The sequence below is a fragment of the Rhinopithecus roxellana genome, chromosome 8 (genome assembly GCF_007565055.1).
Source record: "Rhinopithecus roxellana isolate Shanxi Qingling chromosome 8, ASM756505v1, whole genome shotgun sequence".
In the NCBI taxonomy this organism is placed as follows: domain Eukaryota; kingdom Metazoa; phylum Chordata; class Mammalia; order Primates; family Cercopithecidae; genus Rhinopithecus; species Rhinopithecus roxellana.
This window is the reverse complement of record NC_044556.1, coordinates 50089591-50111103: the sequence shown is the minus strand read 5'-3', so window position 1 is coordinate 50111103 and position 21513 is coordinate 50089591. Positions and strand designations below refer to the sequence as shown.

The following is a 21513-nucleotide window of genomic DNA, read 5'->3' as shown; positions in this document are numbered from 1 at the left end:
TATCATTCATTTGATGTATTCATAATGTATAATCATCCAATCTATTGTTGCTATTTTCCTTATTTTGACAGATGATTATATGAATTAAAAATAAAAATAATAAAATATTTTATTTTATCTTCATTTATTTCTTCTCTAACTTCTTTCTTTGGTGTAGATTTGTCTCTGATCTTTGTAGTTTTTCTTCTTTCTGAAGAGCTTCTTTTAACCTCTCACGGAAGACAAAATCACTGGTGACAAATTCCCTCAATATTTGTTTGTCAGAGAGTCTTTATTTCTCCTTCACGTTTGAAGGGTAATTCTACAGAATTCTAGGTTAGCAGGATTATTTTTCCTCCAACATTAAATATGTCAGCTGCATGCTGTTCTTGCTTGCTTGTTTTATGAAGAGAAGTCTAATGTAATACTCATCCTTGTTCTTCTAAGGTAAGGTGTTTTCTTTCTCTAGCTTCTCTCAAGATGTTCTTTGGTCTTTGATTTTCTACATTTTCTATATTATATGTTGTGATGCTTAATTGTATGTGTAAATTTGGCTGGGCCATGGTGCCCAGATATTTGGTCAGATATTATTCTGATGTTTCTGTGAAGGTGTTTTTTGATGAAATGAGACATTGAAATCAGCAGACTTTGAGTAAAGCAGATGACCCTCCATAGTGTGAGTTGGCCTCATCTAGTCAGGTGAAGGCCTTAATAGTATAAAACCTGACCTCCCCCTAACAAGGAGGAATTCTGCCAGCAGATTCCCTTTAGACTTGAACTGCAACTCTCTCCCCTAAGTCTCCAGCCTGCTTGTCTACCTCATCAGATTTGGTCTCACCAAGCACCCACAATTATGTGAGCCAATTCCTTAAAATCAGTCTCAATCTCTTTCTCTCTCTCTCTCTCTCCTCTCTCTCCCTCTCTCTCCATCTTTATTTCTATCTATCTTCTGTTGGTTCTGTTTCTCTAGAGAATGTTTACTAGGATTTGCATGCCTAGGTGTACAGTTTTTAGTATTTACCCTGCTGGGTGTTCTCTGAACTTCTTGGATCTATGGCTTGGAATCTCTTATTAATTTTGGAAAAATACTTCTTTTCTTCCTGTGAGAGTTAGTTTTATGTGTCAACATGGAAAATGTTTTTGGATGAGACTAATACTTAAATTGGTGAATTTGGGAAAAGCAGATTGCTTTTCATGATGTGAGTGAACCTCATTCCGTCAGTAGGAGGCCCGACTAGAACAAAAAGACCAGCCTCTTCAAGCAAGAGGGAATAAGAGCAAATTCCCTGACAGATGACCTTTGGAATACATCTGTACCATCAGTTCTTCTGAGCCTCCAACCTGTCAGGCCACACTGCAGATTTCAAACTTCCCAGCCTCCATAATCACATGAACCAATTTCCTGTGCAGTCATTTCTCAACATCACTGGGTGATCGGTGCCAGGACCCCCTGCAGATAACAAAATCCATGGATGCTCTAGTTCCTTATACAAAATGATGTAGAATTTGCAGATAACCTACTCACATCCTCCCGTGTGCTATATAAATAGTTGTTATGTGGTATTGTTTAGGGAATAATGACAAAGAAAAAAGTCCATATATGTACAGTCCAGACACAATCATAAGTTTTCAAAAAATATTTTGGAGTCAGGCCTGGTTGAATCCATGGATGCAGAACCCACAGATATGAAAGATCAAATGTAATAAATCTCTTACTCTTTCTCTCTCTCTCTATATGTATGTGTGTGTATGTGTGTGTGTGTGTAATGTGTATTTATATATATATATAGTGTGTGTATGTATATGTATGTATATGACCTATTGATACAGTGGTAAGGAGTAGGGGAAGGAAGTGTTCTATAATCCTATGATTAGGTCTCAGTCTTGTGGTGAGCCTGTGCCCCTGGGCTGTGACCTTCAAAAGTGCTTCTCAAATTTTGTTCCCTCTTAGGTGAGACAGGATGGCTAGAGGTCGCTGGAGTTGGGTTTTTCCCTTTCCCCACATTGGTTAGACTCTGGAAACACAATTTTCTTTTGAGGGCATGTGTTTGTTAAGTAGAAGAGAATGCACCGGGCATGTTTTTCAACGGTTACCTCTCCTTGCCCTCCAGAAGCATGCAAGGAGTTGTCTCCGATTCTCACCCTAAGTCTTCTGGAGACAAAACTCATGAAGATATGGGAGGCTCCCACTAGTTAGGCCCCCAGGAGTTTTTACCTCTCAGGCTGGGCTGCTGTCAGCTCCAGCAATTAGCCAATTCCCTTTGAATTATGTCTACCCAATGCTGGCTCCAGCGGTGGTTTCTGATTCAGGTAAGTTGTGATTCTCTGTATTTGCCCATGGCTCGAAGTTTCATAGGATTGGCATGTCTTAGGACCTCCATTTTCTGTTGCATATAAGTAGAGTTATTGATGTTCGGTTTGTTCAGCTTTTTTTCTGGTGAGAGTGGGAGTGATGGCTTTTAAGCGCTTTACAAGTCTAGTTGTAATTTCTGATAACCATGTGACAATTTTAGATCTCTTTAAAAAGGTAATATGTTTAATTCAGGAATTGCAAAAAGCCTTGCAGCAGCTACAAGAAGAATTGCAGAACAAGAGCCAACAGCTTCGTGCCCAGGAGGCTGAAAAATACAATGAGATTCGAACCCAGGAACAAAACATCCAGCACCTAAACCATAGTCTGAGTCACAAGGAGCATTTGCTTCAGGTGAGTTTACATGATTTCAATGAAAACCGGGCTCATAGAACTCTGAAATTTGTTTATATAATTTTAAGATATTATTCCACCTGTGTTGAGTCCCCGCTATATGGAAAACATTGAGAGGTGGGAATCAAGAGGATTCAAAATAAATAGAAAATATAATTTGTGGATTAAGATGCTTACTAACAAGTGTAAGAAACAGTACATATAGCCCTGATTTAAGCAGTCTTTTATGAAGTCTTTTATAAAGACTTAATATTCAGAAAATAGTCATTAAGCACCTCTGTGAGTCACACACTTTTCTGGGTGTTGGGAAGACAAAAGATTTGGCTACTGCTCTCAGTTTAATAGACGAAGACAAAAAACTGTACAGAAACTTCCACAGAGTCATTTTGATGATAGAATGAAAGTTTGAGGGGAAAATGGAGCATTAAGAAAATACTGATCCAGGCCGGGCACGGTGGCTCAAGCCTGTAATCCCAGCACTTTGGGAGGCCGAGACGGGCGGATCACGAGGTCAGGAGATCGAGACCATCCTGGCTCGGTGAAACCCCGTCTCTACTAAAAAATATTTAAAAACTAGCCGGGCGAGGTGGTGGGCGCCTGTAGTCCCAGCTACTCGGGAGGCTGAGGCAAGAGAATGGCGGAAACCCAGGAGGCGGAGCTTGCAGTGAGCTGAGATCCGGCCACTGCAGTCCAGCCTGGGAGACAGAGCTAGACTGCGTCTCAAATAAAAAAAAGAAAAGAAAAAAAAAAAGAAAATACTGATCTGTTCTGCCACCTACTCTAAGCTTCAGTCACATTGAATCCACTACATTTCACTGAATGTACAATTTTTTCATTGTATGCGTAGTGTGCATACTTTTTTTCTCTAGCATACAGTCCTCTTTCTTCTTCACTTAGGAAATCCTAGTCCTTTAAGAATCACCGCAAATGTTACCTCCTCTGTGAGGTCCTTACTGACACCTGCAGGCAGAGTTAGGCAGTGCATCCTGTGTTCCCCTGGTAACTAGTGTAGGATGCAGGACAGTTAATTCTATGTGTTGTGTCTGCTGTATGTTGCAGAATAGTTTACAATTTATATGTCTGTTATCTCTGCTAAACTTGTTACTTTTGAGGAGAGTGATCACATCTTGTTTTTATCCTGAATAACTAACAAATTACTTGGCAATTTGGTTAATATTGAATAAAAGAATAAAAGAAACTATGTTTTGGTCTCAGGAATTTCGGGAGTTCCTACAGTATCGAGATAACTCAGACAAAACCCTTAAAGCAAATGAAATGTTTTTTGAGAAACTTCGCCAGCGCATACATGATAAAGCTGTTGCTCTGGAGGTGTGTATCATCATTTTGCCCACTATGCTATGGATTATTCTATCTACATAGGTATTATAGAAATTTGTGTTTACCTAAATTTGCTGCTTTGGGATTTGGTTTTCTATTCAGCCATCTTGTGGAATAAGAGTGATCAGGATAGGTTATTGAACAGATGGTGTGTGAGCACTTGGAAAATAGTGAGCATTATTACCAGAATTTCTCTAAGAGCAAGGTAGGACAGATTAAGTAAGTGGAATGAAGGGTTTTGCAAAGAGAGAAATGCAACATTCTCCAGGCTATGGGGGATGTTGAGCCAGTATGCTCTTCCCCACCAACATAGGGCCTTCCTTCCCTGCTCCTTAACTCTGGTTGTCAGGGCAGATGTGCTTGAGGTCATCTTCCTGCTGAGCTCTGGCCCCATCATAATAAATCAGTCCTCCTGTGTTCCTCTCACCAGAGCACTCCCAGGAAACGGAAAGCCTGAGGGAGGCTCTGCTGTCCTCTCGATCCCACCTTCAAGAGCTCAAAAAGGAGCTGGAGCATGAGAAGATGGAAAGCAGCAGCTTTTGGAAGACCTGAGGGAGAAGCAGCAAGAGGTCTTGCGTTTCAGGGAGGAACATCTTTCCCTCCAGGAAAACGACTCCAGGTAATAGAGGACCCATTGACAGAGAAGAAAGCATTCTTCATTCCTCCATTCATTGTTACATTAGAAGACGGGATATTGGCAAGACAATTGGTGTCTTCTTTTGGAAACCTCAATGTTCCCTCTGCTATTCCTGATTTTTGTGTGTCGGGGCAGGGGGTGCTTTGAGCAGAAGAAAGGACTTCTCTGGGAATGCCTTGTCACTCCCAAGTTGAGAGAGTAAAACTCTGTTGTAGAAGTCTTCAGTATATCAGAGACTTGAAAAAGAAGGGTTTCCATGCTTTCAGTTATAGGACATTAGTCTCACCATCACCTAGGAAGCTTCTTTTTTTTTTTTTGAGACGGAGTCTCGCTCTGTCGCCCAGGCTGGAGTGCAGTGGCCGGATCTCAGCTCACTGCAAGCTCCGCCTCCTGGGTTTACGCCATTCTCCTGCCTCAGTCTCCCGAGTAGCTGGGACTACAGGCACCCGCCACTTCGCCCGGCTAATTTTTTGTAAGTAGAGACGGGGTTTCACCGTGTTAGCCAGGATGGTCTCGATCTCCTGACCTCGTGATCCGCCCGTCTCGGCCTCCCAAAGTGCTGGGATTACAGGCTTGAGCCACCGCGCCCCGCGGAAGCTTCTTTACTGGCTGTGATGCTTGGTCCCAGCAAAAGCCCTGTAACTGCTTGTCAGAATGCAAAGAGCACTGTAGGAGCAGTAAGGAGACTGCTGGTGTGTCTGTTCTGCTCTGAACTAATGTAGGTAATGGCGTGTTTTCAAGCAAAGTTACTTGACCTCCCTCAGCCACCATTTCCACATCTGCAAAATAAAAGTGATGGTCTTCATGACCCCCTGAGTTGACATCTGGGGCTCAGATGTAACCCTAACCGTAATCTTTATGACCCCCTGAGTTGACATCTGGCTCTCAGCTTATTGCTCTGGTGTGACTGAGTGGCTCTTCCATTTCAGTGCACCTTGCCGCTCCCTGGTCAGACTGCAGCACAAGCTGGTCCTCCTGCAGCAACAGTGTGAAGAGAAAACAGCAGCTCTTTGAGTCCCTCCAGTCAGAGCTACAAATCTACAAGGCACTTTATGGCAATTCCAAGAAGGGGCTGAAAGGTATGTGTTCCTCTCCCCTCACCCCATAAGCTTTTTACCCTTGCATTGGATGCTAGTGAGGTCTTAGGTCTTTCCTTTGGGAGTTATGGAGATCAAGCTACAGAGTTCTGTCTCAGAAACCCCCACCCAAGCCTGGGGCTCCCAGTAGGAACTCTCATACACAAAGCCCAAAGGGACAGGTTGGTGGCATGAGCAAGATCCAGCCTGATCATTCCTAATTACTTGAAGAAAATCTAGACATTCCTATCAACGTCTAGATTATAACATTTTTAAAGCAAAAGAACTGTCCTAATGATATCACAATTTGAAAAGGCCTTTAATATTGTCAGTAATACATACTGACAATCCACTCAGCCCAATGTAGCAGGCGGTCTGTTCCTACCCTGACCCTTTCCCTAGTGATATCTGACTCTCAGCTTATTGCCCTTCCATTTAATTTTCGTAAACCCTGATTTAGTTTCCTGATTTTCTAAAGAGAAGGTGAACTGGAATTTGAAGAATTACAGTGGCGTACCAGGCTGGGCGAATAGCTTAAGTACAAAGCCATGGTGAGTATTGAGTCAGTGGGGACCAGCCTGCCCACAGGAGAAAATTAAAAGACACGAAAACCAAAAAAACCCCTAAATTTCAATCCTGGATTTAAATGTTAAGGACATTTATTGAAGACTTTGCTGCCTGCTTAAATAATCATCTAATATTTGAGAATTTTGATATATTTCTTCGTTCTTCTTTAAATGGAGAAGGGTACTCAAAACATAATGTTAATAAGTCACAGCAGGCTGGACAGAGGACTGACATCAATGTCATGAAATTTAGCAAAGATAAAAAGCAAAATCCTGAGCTCGATTAAAAATATCAGTGGTAGAAATACAAGAAGAGGGTAGAAATACAGGACAGGCAGCCGTTCATGGACTTGAGGGTTTGGGGTTTGGTAGAAACATGTTCATACAAGTACAGCAGAGGCCAAAGGTTGCTAGAAATGCCAGCTCAAACTGACACTATGGTAGTGTAAGTGTGATGTTCACCTGTGGAGGCCATGTCTAAAATATTGTTAGATTAAGAGGCATCATCTTTGAAAAGGGCATTGACACACTAGGGAACATAATGAAGACAGGGCGCACAATGGTGTGGACCAGAAATCTCCAACTGGTCAAAGAAACTAAAGAAATTTAGGCTTTCAAAAGATCTTGAGGACATGAGAACTGCCTTCGGATATTTGAAGAACTGTCAGGTGAAAAAAACTCATGTATTTTATGTCCCTCCAGAGGGCTAAGCAAAGATGAAGGGCAGTGGAATTTAGATTCGAATTATCACAAATCCTGATTTAGTTTCCCGATTTTCTAAAGAGAAGGCAAACTGGAACTTGAAGAAATACAGGGGGCTCACCAGGCTGGGAGAATAGCTTAAGTACAAAGTCATGGTGAGTGCTGGGTCAGTGGAACCAGCCTGCCCACAGGAGAAGATTGGGGCTGGGGGCGTGAGAAGTCAGGATAGTAGAGCAGAGTCCCCAAATCTTGAAAGCCCACAGGTCAGGGTGAAAGTTGACATTCTGTATAGAGATAATTAAACTAAGTCTGTTGTTTTTCAAAGAAGATAAGCATAAGATGAAAACAGAACTTTAAGATGCTAAGTCTCAGGGGATGTCCTGGAGTTGGGAGACATTAGAATCTGGGAAACCTATTGGATGGGTCTAGTGCTATTCTGGCACATTAAGAGATGACAGTCTAATACTGGGTGCTATTGGGAAAATGAAAAGGTATAGATAGATTTTAAAACACCTCTTTAAAAAATAAGCAAAATTTAGTGAGAACTTGGATTGAGGAAGAGAGAGAGGAACATCATAAAACTTTGGGCAAAATTCAAGAGTAGATTATTTACCAAAGTCTCTAAAACTACTTCATCCTGAGCTACCTTTCCTTTCATGCTTTTCTCCCTGCCTTTTAGGACTCATTTCAAAGCTACAACCACTAAAGCTCCATAATCTCTTCTCTGTAATTTCAAAATTCAGTAAGATCTCCAAATTAAATTTTTTCAAATACTCATTTAGTGACAAAATCTAGATGAACTGACAAGAGGATATTCATAAGTCTTTATTTATCTACTTAGAATATTCACATAGCTGATTGCAGAAATAGTTATATATTTTATTAAGGATTGTGGCTCACATGCAACTGGGTACATGTTATATATGATATATGCACCCTGTTGCCTTGCTAAAAACTAAAACAAATTTTACCTTTCAAAATACATTTGGCCTTAAGGTTTTCAGATAAGGGATTGTGGCCTTGTAGAATATTTCTTATATCTCTTCATCCTCAGTACAAAGACATAAACTACATGTGGTGAATGCCGGTAAATATATATACATGTATACATGTACATATATATGTACATATATGCACCTATATATAGTATATACACAACATATATACACACTGTATGTAAGTGTGTGTATATATATGTACACACACACACACGCATATATATATATAGAGAGAGAGAGAGACACAAGTTGAAAAACTCAGTTATAATCCCTGGTCTAAGATGCCCAACTCACATTCTCATACGCTACCAAAAGACCTCCTCCTTCTCCTCTTTCATTTCTGAGAGTGAAGACTGTCAAATCTCTTTCTCCCTTATCCCCTACCCTTCTCTAGCTCAGTGCTGGCCTTCTATCTTGGAGGATTCTGTACTTTAGCCTACAGGACTAAGGTTACTATAGAGATGAAATATGGACTTATCCTCATCTGCCAATCAAATGCTCTATAGGTGCATGTGTGTAACTTAAACCGCAGGGAAGTTTCAGACTGGATGTGTGCCATCTCAGTGCCATCCCCAGGCCATACACAGAAATGGTGACATCTCTATCATAGATGGGTTGCATAAGACTCAGATGATAATGGGATCCTTGGCAGAAAAGAATGTCACAGAGGAGGGTTCTGACAAGTGCTCGGAAGTACTTGGGTCAATGTTACCAGACTCCTCTCCTCTCTTAGCTTACAGCCTGGATGCCTGTCACCAAATCCTTTTGAGCAGTGACCTGAGCCACCTGGTGGCAGAGGTACAAGCTCTGAGAGGGCAGCTGGAGCAGAGGATTCAGGGGAACAATTGTCTGCGACTGCAGCTGCAATAACAGCTGGATAGCAGTGCTGGCAAAGCCAGCCTCAGCCCCTCCTCCGTTAACCAGAACTTCCCAGCCAGCGCTGACCCTGGAAACAAGCAGCTGCTCCTCCAAGGTAGGAAGGAAAAGGGACTTAGAAAGCCCGCGGCCAGTGGGGAGATCACCAGGATGTCTGCGGCAGAAGGTATAATCTGCCTGGTCCATGCTCCTTGGGGTCAGGTTGAAATCAGAGATGTTCTAATTTAGCAGCCTGAGTGAAAGCGTGGAATTTAGGTCAGACCAGGATCCAGGTTCTGAGCTTAGAGGTCATTTGATTTGGGCAAGGTGTTTAAAGTCTCAGAGGTTTAAGCCTTAGTTTCCTCATATTTAAGATGAGGATAATAATAATATATACCTTATATGATTTTGAGCATTAAATGAAATCACTTACAAGTGCTTGGCACACTAAGAATTGCTCAGTAATTAGCAGCTGTATATGTTCATATCGTTTTCTTGGATTTGCTTAGTGCTTTAGTATTAGCCAAGTGTTTTCACATATACAATTTCATCTGAAGTAAAGCAGGTTTTGCTATCTCTGTATTTCACATAAGAAAACGTAGGTCTTGAGATATTAACAGACAAGCGAGGGTTTAGAGAAGTTGTAGACAAAGCCAGGATCAGAACCAGGTGTTGTGATTTGCAGTCTGTGTTCCTTCCAGCTCATTGTGCCCTGTCTCCGTATTGCCGACCTCCCCAGATTCTCTAGTCCCCCTTTCCCTCACAGGTGGGGAACTCAGTGTGTGGCAAAATGTTCCCTCCCCTAAGGAAACAGGGCTCTGGGGAAGTCCTGGATGGTGGGTGATTTATTTCGGGTGGCCATCATTCGCTTTCTCTACCCTACCCCTTGCCTGCCTTTTCAGATAGGCGTGTTTGACCAGGTCCCCCTTCTCTTCTCAACATCCCCCATCAATCTCACTTCTCCCAGTTTTCATTGAAATGACAGTGGTGTCCCCCTAGTCTCTTAAATCATTCAATTTCTACTTCCTCTGTCCTTTTTCCTTTTAATACACCATTTAGTACACCATCTCCACTCACCTCCATGGCCACACCTTCAATTTCATTCAAATCAGGAGCCGCTTCTGTTCAGTTTCTCTAAAGCTGAGCTTTCAAACTCTCCTGCCAGCTATTTCTGGATCATGTGAATCTTTATGTTTCTCTGGTTCTTGTAGATGCTCATTTATCTGATAGTAACCTTATTTGTCAAATGAAGGTGACAATAACATGATTATGCTGTTTTGGCAATTCAATAAAAAAAAACACACGTAGGCCACCAAGCAAAGCGCCTGGCCGCCAGGAACTTCTCAGCTAACGTTAGGTGGACGCCTTGCCCTCCTCTGGGCTGCCCTGATGGTTGTGGTGTTCAGTTATGTCTCCAACTCTTCCTTCTAACCAGGCCTTCCCCTTTCACCAGCTTCCCACACAGCAGCCAAGACTCAGCCCCACTGGTGCAGTCCCTGCCCCTCATTCTCCAGCACCCCCGAGGCCTGAGCTGGAAAGCAGGCACTGGGCCACACTTGCCTGAGCAGGACCTTTTCTACCTTCTTTGTGATATTTTCCAATTCCTCCACCACACGGTGGCTTTTTAGTCTGCAGCAAGACAACGTTAACCCACCAAGCCTTCTGTCTCCGTTCTTCTCATACAAGTCAATTTTTTTGAGTATTAGCTCATCAGAATGATGACTACAATGTTGAGTTTAGTCCTCCATGAATCCATTCATTCCTTGGTTCCTTGATTCTACATTTTAATATGTACTATGTATATTTATACATATTACATTTAGTTACAGGGTATCGTACTAGATACCACATACTTATTATACTCAAGACTCGGTTTATTAAAATACACCTAATAATTTTTCAAACTAGAGGTTTCTTTCTCATGGAACACCCCTTAGTCAAAGGAATATCTTTTTGTTCTGAAGAATGGAAACATTCTGAACTCACTGACTCATAGGCTTTTGTTTTTGCTTGTGGGGTATGGATAATTCTGTAAGAGAAGAGTCCTGCCACCTTAGGCCTCCGTGGGGACGGCTAGGTGTGCATGTGCTTCACGAGCAGGGTGTTCCAGGGCTCCTGAAAACTGTGGTTGCCTTTACCCCCTAGTTTTAGCTGTGTCCCCTCCAGTCCGGGATGTTGCGATGAATTCCCCAGCTCTGGTCCTCCCCAGCTCTGCTTCCTCTACTCCTGGCTCAGAAACGGCCATAATCCACAGAACAAATGGTAAATACGGCAACTAAAGGGCCCAGGGACTGATGATGGAAAGTGATTAATGCAAGCAACCTTTTGTTCTCTCTAAACATATTATCTGTATTTAGACAGTTTTCCCTGCATGCCCCGAGACCTTTAGCCCTACTCACTAGACCTTCTGTGGCTGCCTTTCTTGCCATTGTTCATCCTTCTGTAGTTTACCTACTGCTGTTTTTGCAGCACCATAATCTCTCCATTCTTGAAAATGCTCTCTGTATCCAGCTTGATTTCCTTGTCTGTGTCTGTGTATTTATTATGATTCGTCCTATTTCATTTGCAAATAAGGAAAAAATTGTCTCCTGGCAAATTTATCAAGAGATAATGTAAGAAACATTATAGAAATATAGAAGCCAGAAGATCTCTATGGACTTTGCCCCACCCTTGTACATTCCAAGGCTTTCTTTCTTGTTCCCAGCCTCTTCTTTTTCTTGTCCCCTACCTCTTTTGAGTTGGAGCAAACCTAGGATATCATTATGAATAACAGAAGATTCTGTTGTGTTGTCATTTTCTTTTCCAGGCTTGGGTTTGGATACTTTTCCAGTAATGAAGACCCCTCCCAAGCTGGAGGGTGATGCTACTGATGGCTCCTTTGCCAATAAGCATGGCTGCCATGTCATTGGCCACATTGATGACTACAGTGCCCTGAGAGAGCAGATTGCGGAGGGCAGGCTGCTGGTCAAACAGATAGCGTTTCTTGTGAGGTCAGCGTGCAGCTTCCCTGGCCTTGAAGCCCAAGGCACAGAGGTAATCACACCTGTAGCTTTAGGTGCACTCTTTCTTTGTGTCCTTTCTTCCTTTGATGTTAACTCCTTCTCCCACCATTTTTGTTTTTTGATTTTGTTTTTCATGCTTTGCATCTCTCAACAGCTGAGGCTTCCTCTTCCATGTATAGCAGCCAGGCCTTGTCTTCTCTATCTCCTATTTTCACTGTGAGTTCCACTCTGTTCCAGATGTAGCTGACTGAATATTTCCCCTCAGCCCCACAGAAACACGTGGCATTGCCTAGCAGCCTTTGGTAGCTTATTATCTACCACACTCATGCAGGCACATGACCATCTGTGGGCAGAGTTGACACAATGGGGTGGACAGAAACTGAAGGATTTGCAGGTGTATGGCCCCCACATGTGGAAGGGGCGAGAAGCCTGGCAGCCATGGCATTTCCTTGTGCAGGCTGCATAGGGGGAGGGAAGGCAGTCAGCAAAGCTTCTGAGAGTGCCTTGCCAGTGAGAGAGACCAGGCACCAGTGGCTGTGCTGTCTGAGCTGCTGGAGACCCATGGGTGCGTAGGGACAGCCCTGCCTCCACAGAACCCCACATAGAGGGCAAGACACACACCCAAGTAGATCAGCACAGTAAGGGGCTACAGGCACAGCATGAGAAGTCATCCTCTGTGCTGTGAGGCTGCCAATGCAAACGTGGTCATTTATCTCAGGCAAGGAAGGTAACAGGTTCATAGAGGACACAGCAAGGGGGGTGAGTTTTGAAAGCCTTGTGGGTTCTGCAGGTGGAGGGAGGCATACCTGGTAAAGGGAGCAGCACCTTAGTTCTGAGAACTGCAAATGGTTGTGCGAGGGCTTCACAGTTCAAGCAGGCCCATGTTCTGTGCCTCACTCACAAAGGAAGCTGGAGCCCATGCAGGGGGAAGAAAGTAATCTCTGCGCTCCTGTGGTGTTACCTTTCCCCAGGTGCTAGGCAGCAAAGGCATTTGTGAGCTTCGGAGCAGCACCAGTGCCCTGCACCATGCCCTAGAGGAGTCGGCTTCCCTCCTCACCGTGTTCTGGAGAGCGGCCCTGCCAAGCACCCACATCCCTGTGCTGCCTGGCAAAGTGGTAAGATGCCAGTGTCCTTTCTTGGTTCCAACCCAGTTCTCCTGCCCTCCAATACTGTTCTGTCTCTTCAGTGTCACGGCTTTTCCAGAAAATCAGGAGCCACATACTGAATTGGGATAGACAGGACCTTAGAGGAGTGTCCCTGGAGGGACATCTCTGACCCATGGTGGCTGCTTTCATTGTAGCTCTGAATACATCCCATTCCCTGCCAGCCCCCTGGCCCCTGGTAAGAAATCAAAGAAGAAAAGGAAGGGGTGTGGAGAAGGTGGAGACATCGTAACCCTGGCAATCCATAAAAGTTCAGTTTCTTTACCGCTCTGAAGTTTGGCTGAGCTGAAATTCAGTTAAAGCTTCAGCACCCATCTCCCACCCTTCAGGTCCCATGGTCACATGATCACAGAATGCCCCCATGAGACTGAGCCTTTTTAGCCACTGCCTGGAATCCCAGCATATCACTTCAGCTGGCATCTCTGGACCAGGCCTGGGGAAAGTCAGCCACCCCTCAGGATCTGCTCAGAGCTCAGGCTAACTCTGATTGGCAGACCCTTGAGGAGACAGGTTTCAGGATCCCCTCCCCAGGGATTCTAGCTCCAGATCAATGTCACCAATACCTTTTGGGATCCAGCTAAGCTAATTCCAGGGAGAGGGTGTTTTGCCATCTCCATATTGGCACAAATATTTACAAACTTGCAAACTTTCATGAGTCCAGATCTCTCTCCCGAATATATCATTTCTGAACTCTCAATCTTGCCTGTGAAGGGAGAGTGACAGAACTGATATCAGGACTAAAGCAAGGTCCTCTTCAGAGTTGGGGGTTTTATACCAGCCTGAAGCGAGGTCCTCTTAAGCTACAGGTGTGTGGGCCGGTGCTAGTCTACATGGGAGATTCCAGAGTCTAAATATTTCTACCTAATGGCCTCATCCTAAACTGTCCTCAGCTGGAGGTATCTGGGGCTGTGAAGGAGGAAATCCAGTTCAGGAGAGTGGAGAAGATTGTAGAATCCTTCTTTGAACTGGGAAGAGCCACAAAGCACAGGGTGCTTTAGGCCTTCTGCCTCTTCAGTAAGAATCTGTTCCTGTTATCCAGGGAGAATCAACAGAAAGGGAACTTCTGGAACTGAGAACCAAAGTATCCAAACAGGAGCGGCTCCTTCAGAGCACAGCTGAGCGTCTGAAGACCGCGAACCAGCAGAAGGAGAGCATGGAGCAGTTCATCATCAGCCAGCGTAGGTTCCCTGAGAGGGAATGGGGGAAGAAACGGGCAGTCTTCCCAATGCCCCACTTGTGCTGCAGAGGAGCAGTGACCGGGGGGCTTGGAGATATTGGGAGTGGAGACTGATTTGATGTCCCTAAACCTCCTGTGCCACGAGCAATTGTGGATGCAGAGGGAGGGGAGGACGGGGGGTGGATAGAAGGAGACTCCAAGCTGAATGGCCAGAAAGAAATAAATGCTTTAGAATTCTCACGCTAAGCAAGTAGGGTTAATTTCTGCTGGTGATTTCTACTCTGTGGTGCTCTTTTGTTGTTTCAGTAACCAGAACACACGATGTTTTAAAGAAGGCAAGGACTAACTTAGAGGTAAGGAAACTACTGCACCAGTCAGAGGCACCAAGCCTGTCTCCAACCCATCACCATCCATTAGCAGATATAGTAGGCAACCTTGGCCTGCTTTGGCCTTCCAGGAGAAGATTTGGGTCCACTTGCAATATCACAGGTCCTCAGTGAGTGTCCTGCTAGTTTCTGTTCCCATCACCCTCCCACCCCGTCAGCTCCTGCCCCTGTATCTTGGTTCACTCTCACATTGTCATCATCTCTCCTTTTTACTCCAGTTTTTCTTCTTTGATGGCCAGTCAGGAGACTGGAGAAATGCAGTTCAGCTGACTCTTGAAGTCATTAGACATTCGGGAGTCTGCCTCGGAATGAGCTTTTGGCAGAGGGATCTTGAGGCCAGTTATGTGTTCTACTCTTCATGAAAAAGTAAAAGCAATTTGCAACCTAGTAAACTGATTTCACTGCACACTCCTGGGTTAAGAACAGCAATTTGATTTTGCTATATCTTTAAGCAACATGACAAAAGATATTTGTTGGGTCTCATTTGTCTAAAAGAGAATTCGTTAGTAAATAACAACTGAATCTCAGGGGAAAAATGTTACAAATGTACCAGACATTATCTATGTTTACTTAAAACACTAAGTGTTAATCATTCCCTAGGAAGTGCTTTGAAGAAAAACTTGAGGTATATGAATTGGTTTAAAAATCAGAAACTAAACCTGGACTTCAAAGCTTTGCCATAAGCAATTGAGCATATTCCTAGAAATGTTTCTAAACTGTAACCTGAGAGAATGTTGATCTCCACAGTGTGAAAATGGCTTGGGCCAGTTTAACTTGCTCTTTTTTTTTTTATTTTTTCACTAATTCCCTTTTGTTTTTCTCTAATAATTCTTCTCTTTCCTGAGCCTCTTTAGAGCAACACTTACAGGATTGCCTCTGTAAAGCCTTATTCCTGTCCCAGAAAAGGTAACCCAAAAAGTCTCTAGTATCCACTAAAAGATAACCCAAAAGTCTCTAGTATCCACTGGCCTTCTCCAGTGTGGAAGCTTTCCCCTCCACCTCCCATAGATCACTGGAAAGGACCCGAGGCCTCGGTTCTAATCCCTGGCTTATCACTAACTGGCGTGTGGCTTCGGCTTGTCCCTTAGTCTCTGTGAGACTGCTGCACCCTCATCTGTCAAAGATGGATCTGGACTTAGTTGAGCTTTGAGGTCCTTGTGGACTTGGCCCCTCCACACCCTCATTATGGTGACTGGACATAAACTTAACAGAGGACTTCCCCACAAAATGTCTTCTTCTTCCTACAACAGGCTGTTTCTATATGTGCATGTTTCATGCTAAGCACTTCTTTCTTGGGTGGAGATGGCAAAGGCCTCTTTCTGCTGAGACAAAGTGATTTGGAGAGTCACCTGGCCCCTAAAGAGGCAGTGGTAGGATCCAGCCACCCATTGTGTGGTGAATTGGAGCAGGGATCTCAGCACACTGGGAGTTGGGGAGGCTCCCCATAACCTCAGGCACCTGTTGCTCCTCCAGACTGCAGCGCATGCTCTTAGCTCATCCTCTTAACTGGCTCTCATCATGCTCCTGGCTTTGGTTACCCCGTAGCTCTCACTCCAGCTTCAGGTAGCCATCAGTAGTGCCTGGCAATATACGCTGATTTGGATTGTTTTATTTTTGTCTGCAGGTGAAATCCCTAAGGGCTCTGTTGTGTACTCCAGTCTTGTGACCCTTGCCTTCCAGGCACCATGCAAGAAGCGCAGCCACCAGAAGTCCTTAAAACAGCAGGAAAGGCGGGCCTGTCCCCCTTTTGTGCAGCTACCTATCTGCTGAGGAACTTCTGGGCTTCGTTCCTCCAAGTCCACCGGAGGGTCCAGAAGAGGGAGTCAGAGATGTATCCTGGTGGAGCTGGGAGAAAGCCAGAAAGCATTTCTGAATACCGTTAGCCAAGATCCACTTGGCCCAGCACTAAGCAGAAGATGCGTAGTTTGCATAGAAGGTTTCATGGTACTGCTTCTCAACAGCCCCAGCAGCTTGGGAACTAGCAACAGCACATTTCTCACCTCATCAGCTGTCCTGAGATGGAAAACTCAGTGGATATAGGACCGTGATTCCGATGAATGGGGCACGTGGTCCCAATGCTGGAGCTCCTCTGGCAGGTTCTAAAAGCACACTACTGAGCAGCGGTGCCCTGCCGGACCGCTGGCAGGGATCAGTGAGCACTACTCAGATCCACACCTGACTCTGCTGGGTCGAGTCAGGCTGGGCTTTGGTCTGCACTGTAGCACCTGTGTTCTTTGAGTTCACATCATGAATGTGGTGACTTCCCAGATACCATCTCAGGCTTAACCTAGCACATCCGATTTCTTTTCTTGTGTGATACCCAAATTGGACTGACCTCACTTCAAATATGCTGTCCCATTTTGTCATCCTGTCTTACCTCAGGGAAGTTGGGGACTGATGGCCAGACCAACTGTTGAAATTCTTGCATAGAGCAAACCTGTGCTCATTTTTAAGCGGCATGGGAGAGGCCCCCAGCCACAGCAAAGCCTAGTCTGTGTCTTCGCAGTGCTGATAGAATATGTGTGTGTGTATAAATGTATGATATAGATTTATATGCGTTGCTATTGCCATATATTGAAGGCCAACATAACTGATGGACAGGGTGGGTGACAGAAAATGAAAATGTTTTTGGTGATTATTAAAGCAAAATGTGTATTAAAAAAAAATAGTTTTTCTTTCGCTGCTTTGTTTCCCATTTCTGCCCCAATCCCTTGACAGTGTAAAGAACTGGAAAGGGAAAATGGGAAAGACAAACTGTGTTGAAGAAGTGCACAGTCTAACGCCCGAACTCGAACTTTAAAAGATTAAGGTTTTCCTTCTTTGTCATTTTGTAAGAATCCCCAGTCTGAAAATATGAAAGAATGCTTCTTAAACTCGGTGTGCCTTAGAAGCAGCTGTGGAGATTACACGAGCTACCTGCTGGTCTCTAATCCCAGGAGATTTAGTTGGTGTGAGCCCTAGAATCTGCATTTTTTATATAAGCACCCCAGGTGATTCCATTACATGTGGGCTGCAGATCACAGTTTAAAAAAACAGTGTTCTATAACATTGAATCAAAACTAAAACTAAGTTTAAGAACCTTGAATCAAAAAGCATGTCATTCCATAAACATGGATATAAAAATTTTTAAATATTCCTTGGGAAACGTTCTTAGCTACATGCTTTTGATCCCCAAGATTTAAATAAAGCTATCACTTCACAATTATTTACTAGAACATGTAAAAACTAAAAACAGGTAGAAGGTGGAGTAAGATGGTAGAATAGAATTCTCCAGCAATGGTCTCCCCGAAGGAACATCAAATGGAACAACTATCTATGCAAGAAAACACTTTTACAAGAGCTAACCAGGTGAGAGATTATAGCACCTGCTTTTAACATGATAATAAGAAAAGATGATTGAAGAAAGGAGGAAGGACAGTCTTGCATTGCCTATGACACCTCTCCCCCAACTACAGGAAAGCATCTCCGAGAGAGAATCTAATGGCTTGGGGACAAGGAGGAAAGTGTAGGACTTTATATTGAAACTTAGTACCAGTCTTGCCATAGTGACACATGGCACTGGACAGAATCCCACAGCACTTGATTCCAGGCTGGTGCCCACAAAAGAAGCATTTAGACCCACCCTGGGCCACAAGGGAATCAGCTGCCCCAGCAGGAAGAACCCACCAAAGTTCTGGCTGGCTTTATCACTGGAAATTTCTTGGGCTTCAAATACATTTCAGTGGCAGGCAGGCTGTAGTGACAGCAGTCCTTGGGCAAGCCCTGATGCTGCATAGATCTGGAAGACCCGGGACTTGAGGTGTGAGCCAGTATGACGACAGCAGCTGCAGCAGCTCTGGGAATGCCTGTATCACCCCTCCCCACACTCCAGGCAGTGCAGCCTGAAGACAGATTCTTTTTGCTTGGGGGAAAGAAAAGGAAGTAAGCTAGGGGCTTTACCTGGGAATGCAGAGAATAATCCACGATCTCCCCCAAGTCCATAGGGCTGGGGACCTAGGAATCTGTAAGAATTGCAGTGTGCTTGGGCCTAGGGTGCCCTGTAGTACAAACATGGCTGCAGTGATCACTGGCTTAGGGAACTCATCAGCCTACTTTGAATCATGGAAGGTCCTCTGAAGGGCAGGTACAAACAAGACCTGACTTCAAAGGCTGGAATAAATATCTTATCCTTCAATGCCCGGATATTGACAAACATCAACAGTATCAATAACATTGAAGTCAATATGACTTCAACAAATGGACCAAGTAAGGCACCCAGTGACCAAACCTGGAGAGATGGAGATGTGTAACCTCTCAGGGAATTCAGAACAGCTATTTTGAGAAAGCTCAATGAACTTCAAGAAAGCACAGAGAAACAATTCAGAAATATATCAGACATTTAACAAGGATACTGAAGTAATGGAAAAAAATCAAACAAATCCTGGAGCTGGAAAATGCATTAGTGGCTCTCAGTAGAATTGATCAAGCAGAAGAAAGAATTAGAAGCCCTCATCTGAGGATAATGTGTGGTCATGGCCTCTTTGGTCAGGTCAGTTTTTGTAATCTGTTTTTTTTCTTTTCCTCCAGCATCTGTTTTTCTCTGACACTCAGCTTTCCTGAAAAGTGTTTAGTGTTTCTAACTCATCCAAGTTTTCCAGCTGTATTTTTCTTTCTCATCTGCTGCAGTTTTCATCTTTAAACTAGCTAGATCTGTAGATGAAAGAAACAATGAGGTAACTTCCAAATTGAGTTAGATCAGTGTAACCAACAGAAAATGATAAGATTAGATAAACACAGGAGACCTGAGCCAATGGAATATAACTTAACAGTTAAAAAACTCAATAATATCTATAAGGCATACATTATGACAGGGAATGTCGTTATGATATTACAATTGTTCATCTCTCTAAGATCTCTCGGATCAGAAGGTCACCTTTCTCCAGTTTTTTTCATAATTGTATCAGACTGAGGCACTGAATTCTAGGACACCTCTATATTTTTCTTGAATTATAGATTACTTGTCTTCCTTTAAGTCTTTTTTAGAAATTTACTTATCCAATAGTCAAAGAGGATTCTTCTTTACATTTTTATTAATTCTGTTTACCTAATTTTACTGTGTCTAGTCAGGTCCTATTCCTATTCTGGGATAGATGAGATTCTCAGTTTTATAGGTAAGTAATAGATAGGGGAAATAACAACTAGACAGAGAATAACCTGGAGTCTGTGGAAGGTTTCAGAGACATGAGAAGAAAACAATGAACACCAAAAGTAAAAGAATGGCATAATTTCAAAAAATCTTTACTTAAAAAAATAAAAATTAATTTAAAATCTGTTTTGTACTCTCAAAAAAAAGTTAAAGAAAACATGGACTCTATAAAACAATACATGAAGCACAAGATAATAAGGTACTACACTGAATTGTAAAAGGAGCAGGCAGAGTTAGCAAACAATGCCACAGCAGAATTTAAGAATAAAGAGCAGAATTAGCAATACCTAAAACCAAATCAATTTTGTGAAGAATCAATATCAGAAATTTGCCCAAATGCCAAAAGAAAGGACAAAGAGATGAAAATTATCAAAGAAGAAATAATAGATATGCAGGAAAGACAATTAAAATGCAACACATAGATATCGATGCTCCTGAAGAAAAGTAAGGACAAGTGAACCATAAAGCCCTAAAGATACAATAGGAGGAAATATTCTTGAGCTGATAAAAGACCTGAAATTGCAAACTGGAAGGGACTCATCATGCACCAGGAAAAAAAAATCTAGATAAATTTTGATTTGCAAGTATAAAGACATAATTCTATAATTTAGAAATGTAATGACACAACCCCTGCAATGGTTTTTTGTACCACTGTTGAACAGTTGTTTTCACATTCTTGTCTGCTTGTGAACACAGAGTAGGGTCATACCTCTCTCACTGGAGGTGAGGCTTCCTTAAAGATAGTAGATATTTCAAATGTCAACTGCTGAAAAGAGAAAGATTCTAAGATGAGAAAAGAGAATTTGGAAGGTGGGCCTTAAACAAGAACAAGCGGGAATTCCTTTCTCTGAGCCTCATTCTCTTGAGGCTGCAATCCAAAGAGTCATAATATGCTCACTAATGCTTCCAAAAAAAGAAGGGAAAATGTCATCTGCCATATGGAGCCAAGCTAGGAACTAAGGTGGGGAGTTAATGAGTTAATACAAGTCAAGATCTTAAAACAGTACCTGGCATATAGTAAGCACTCCGCAAATATTAGCTATTATCACCATAATTATTCCATGTGATACGATTACTGTAATTTAGCATAGCCTTATTATTATTATTGAGACAGTCTTGTTCTGTCACCCATGCTGGAGTCTAGTGGCACAATCTCGGCTCACTGCAACCTCCACCTCCTGAGTTCGAGCAATTCTCCTGCCTCAGCCTCCAGAGTAGCTGATACTACAGGCATAGGCCACCACAGCTGGCTAATTTTTGTATTTTTAGTACAGACAGGGTTTCACCATGTTGGCCAGGCTGGTCTGGGACTCCTGACCTCATGACACCCACCTCGGCCTCCCAAAGTGCTGGGGTTACAGGCAGGAGCCACCGCGCCTGGCCTCGTCTTATTATTAAATGACGCACCTTAGACTCAGCTTTGATAGAGATTTAAGAAAAGGGTTTATATGATCTGGAAGGTAAAAGAGAGAGATTCCCCCTCTCTTCAGAGGCCACTGTTGGTCACGGGGATGAGCAATAGCTCAAAAGGAAAACAGAAGCTGGAGTGAGCATAAGGAACCAAAACTCATGGCTGTCAGTTTCAGCCAACCCTCTCAATGTGGCACTAGTCCTTCCAGTGCCAACTGTGGATGAACAGAGTGTTTATCAAGTTACTTACAAAGGAAAAAAAAAATCAGGCTGGCATCATACTTCTCCATAACACATTAAATCTCAGAAAAGAAGAGATTATCCACAGAATATTG

The 21513-nt window shown here is 43.3% G+C and overlaps 1 protein-coding gene across 1 annotated transcript; it reads left to right on the top strand.

The window, feature by feature from the left end:
• The first annotated feature begins 8894 nt into the window (after positions 1–8894).
• On the top strand, positions 8895–16714 carry LOC104671058. Its single transcript, XM_030935512.1, is given in 7 exon segments — positions 8895–8973; positions 12829–12972; positions 14060–14198; positions 14504–14550; positions 15438–15489; positions 16264–16456; positions 16458–16714. Coding segments are annotated over 5 exon segments (483 nt in total). The 5' UTR covers positions 8895–8973; positions 12829–12972; positions 14060–14173; the 3' UTR covers positions 16624–16714.
• Positions 16715–21513: the final 4799 nt, after the last annotated feature.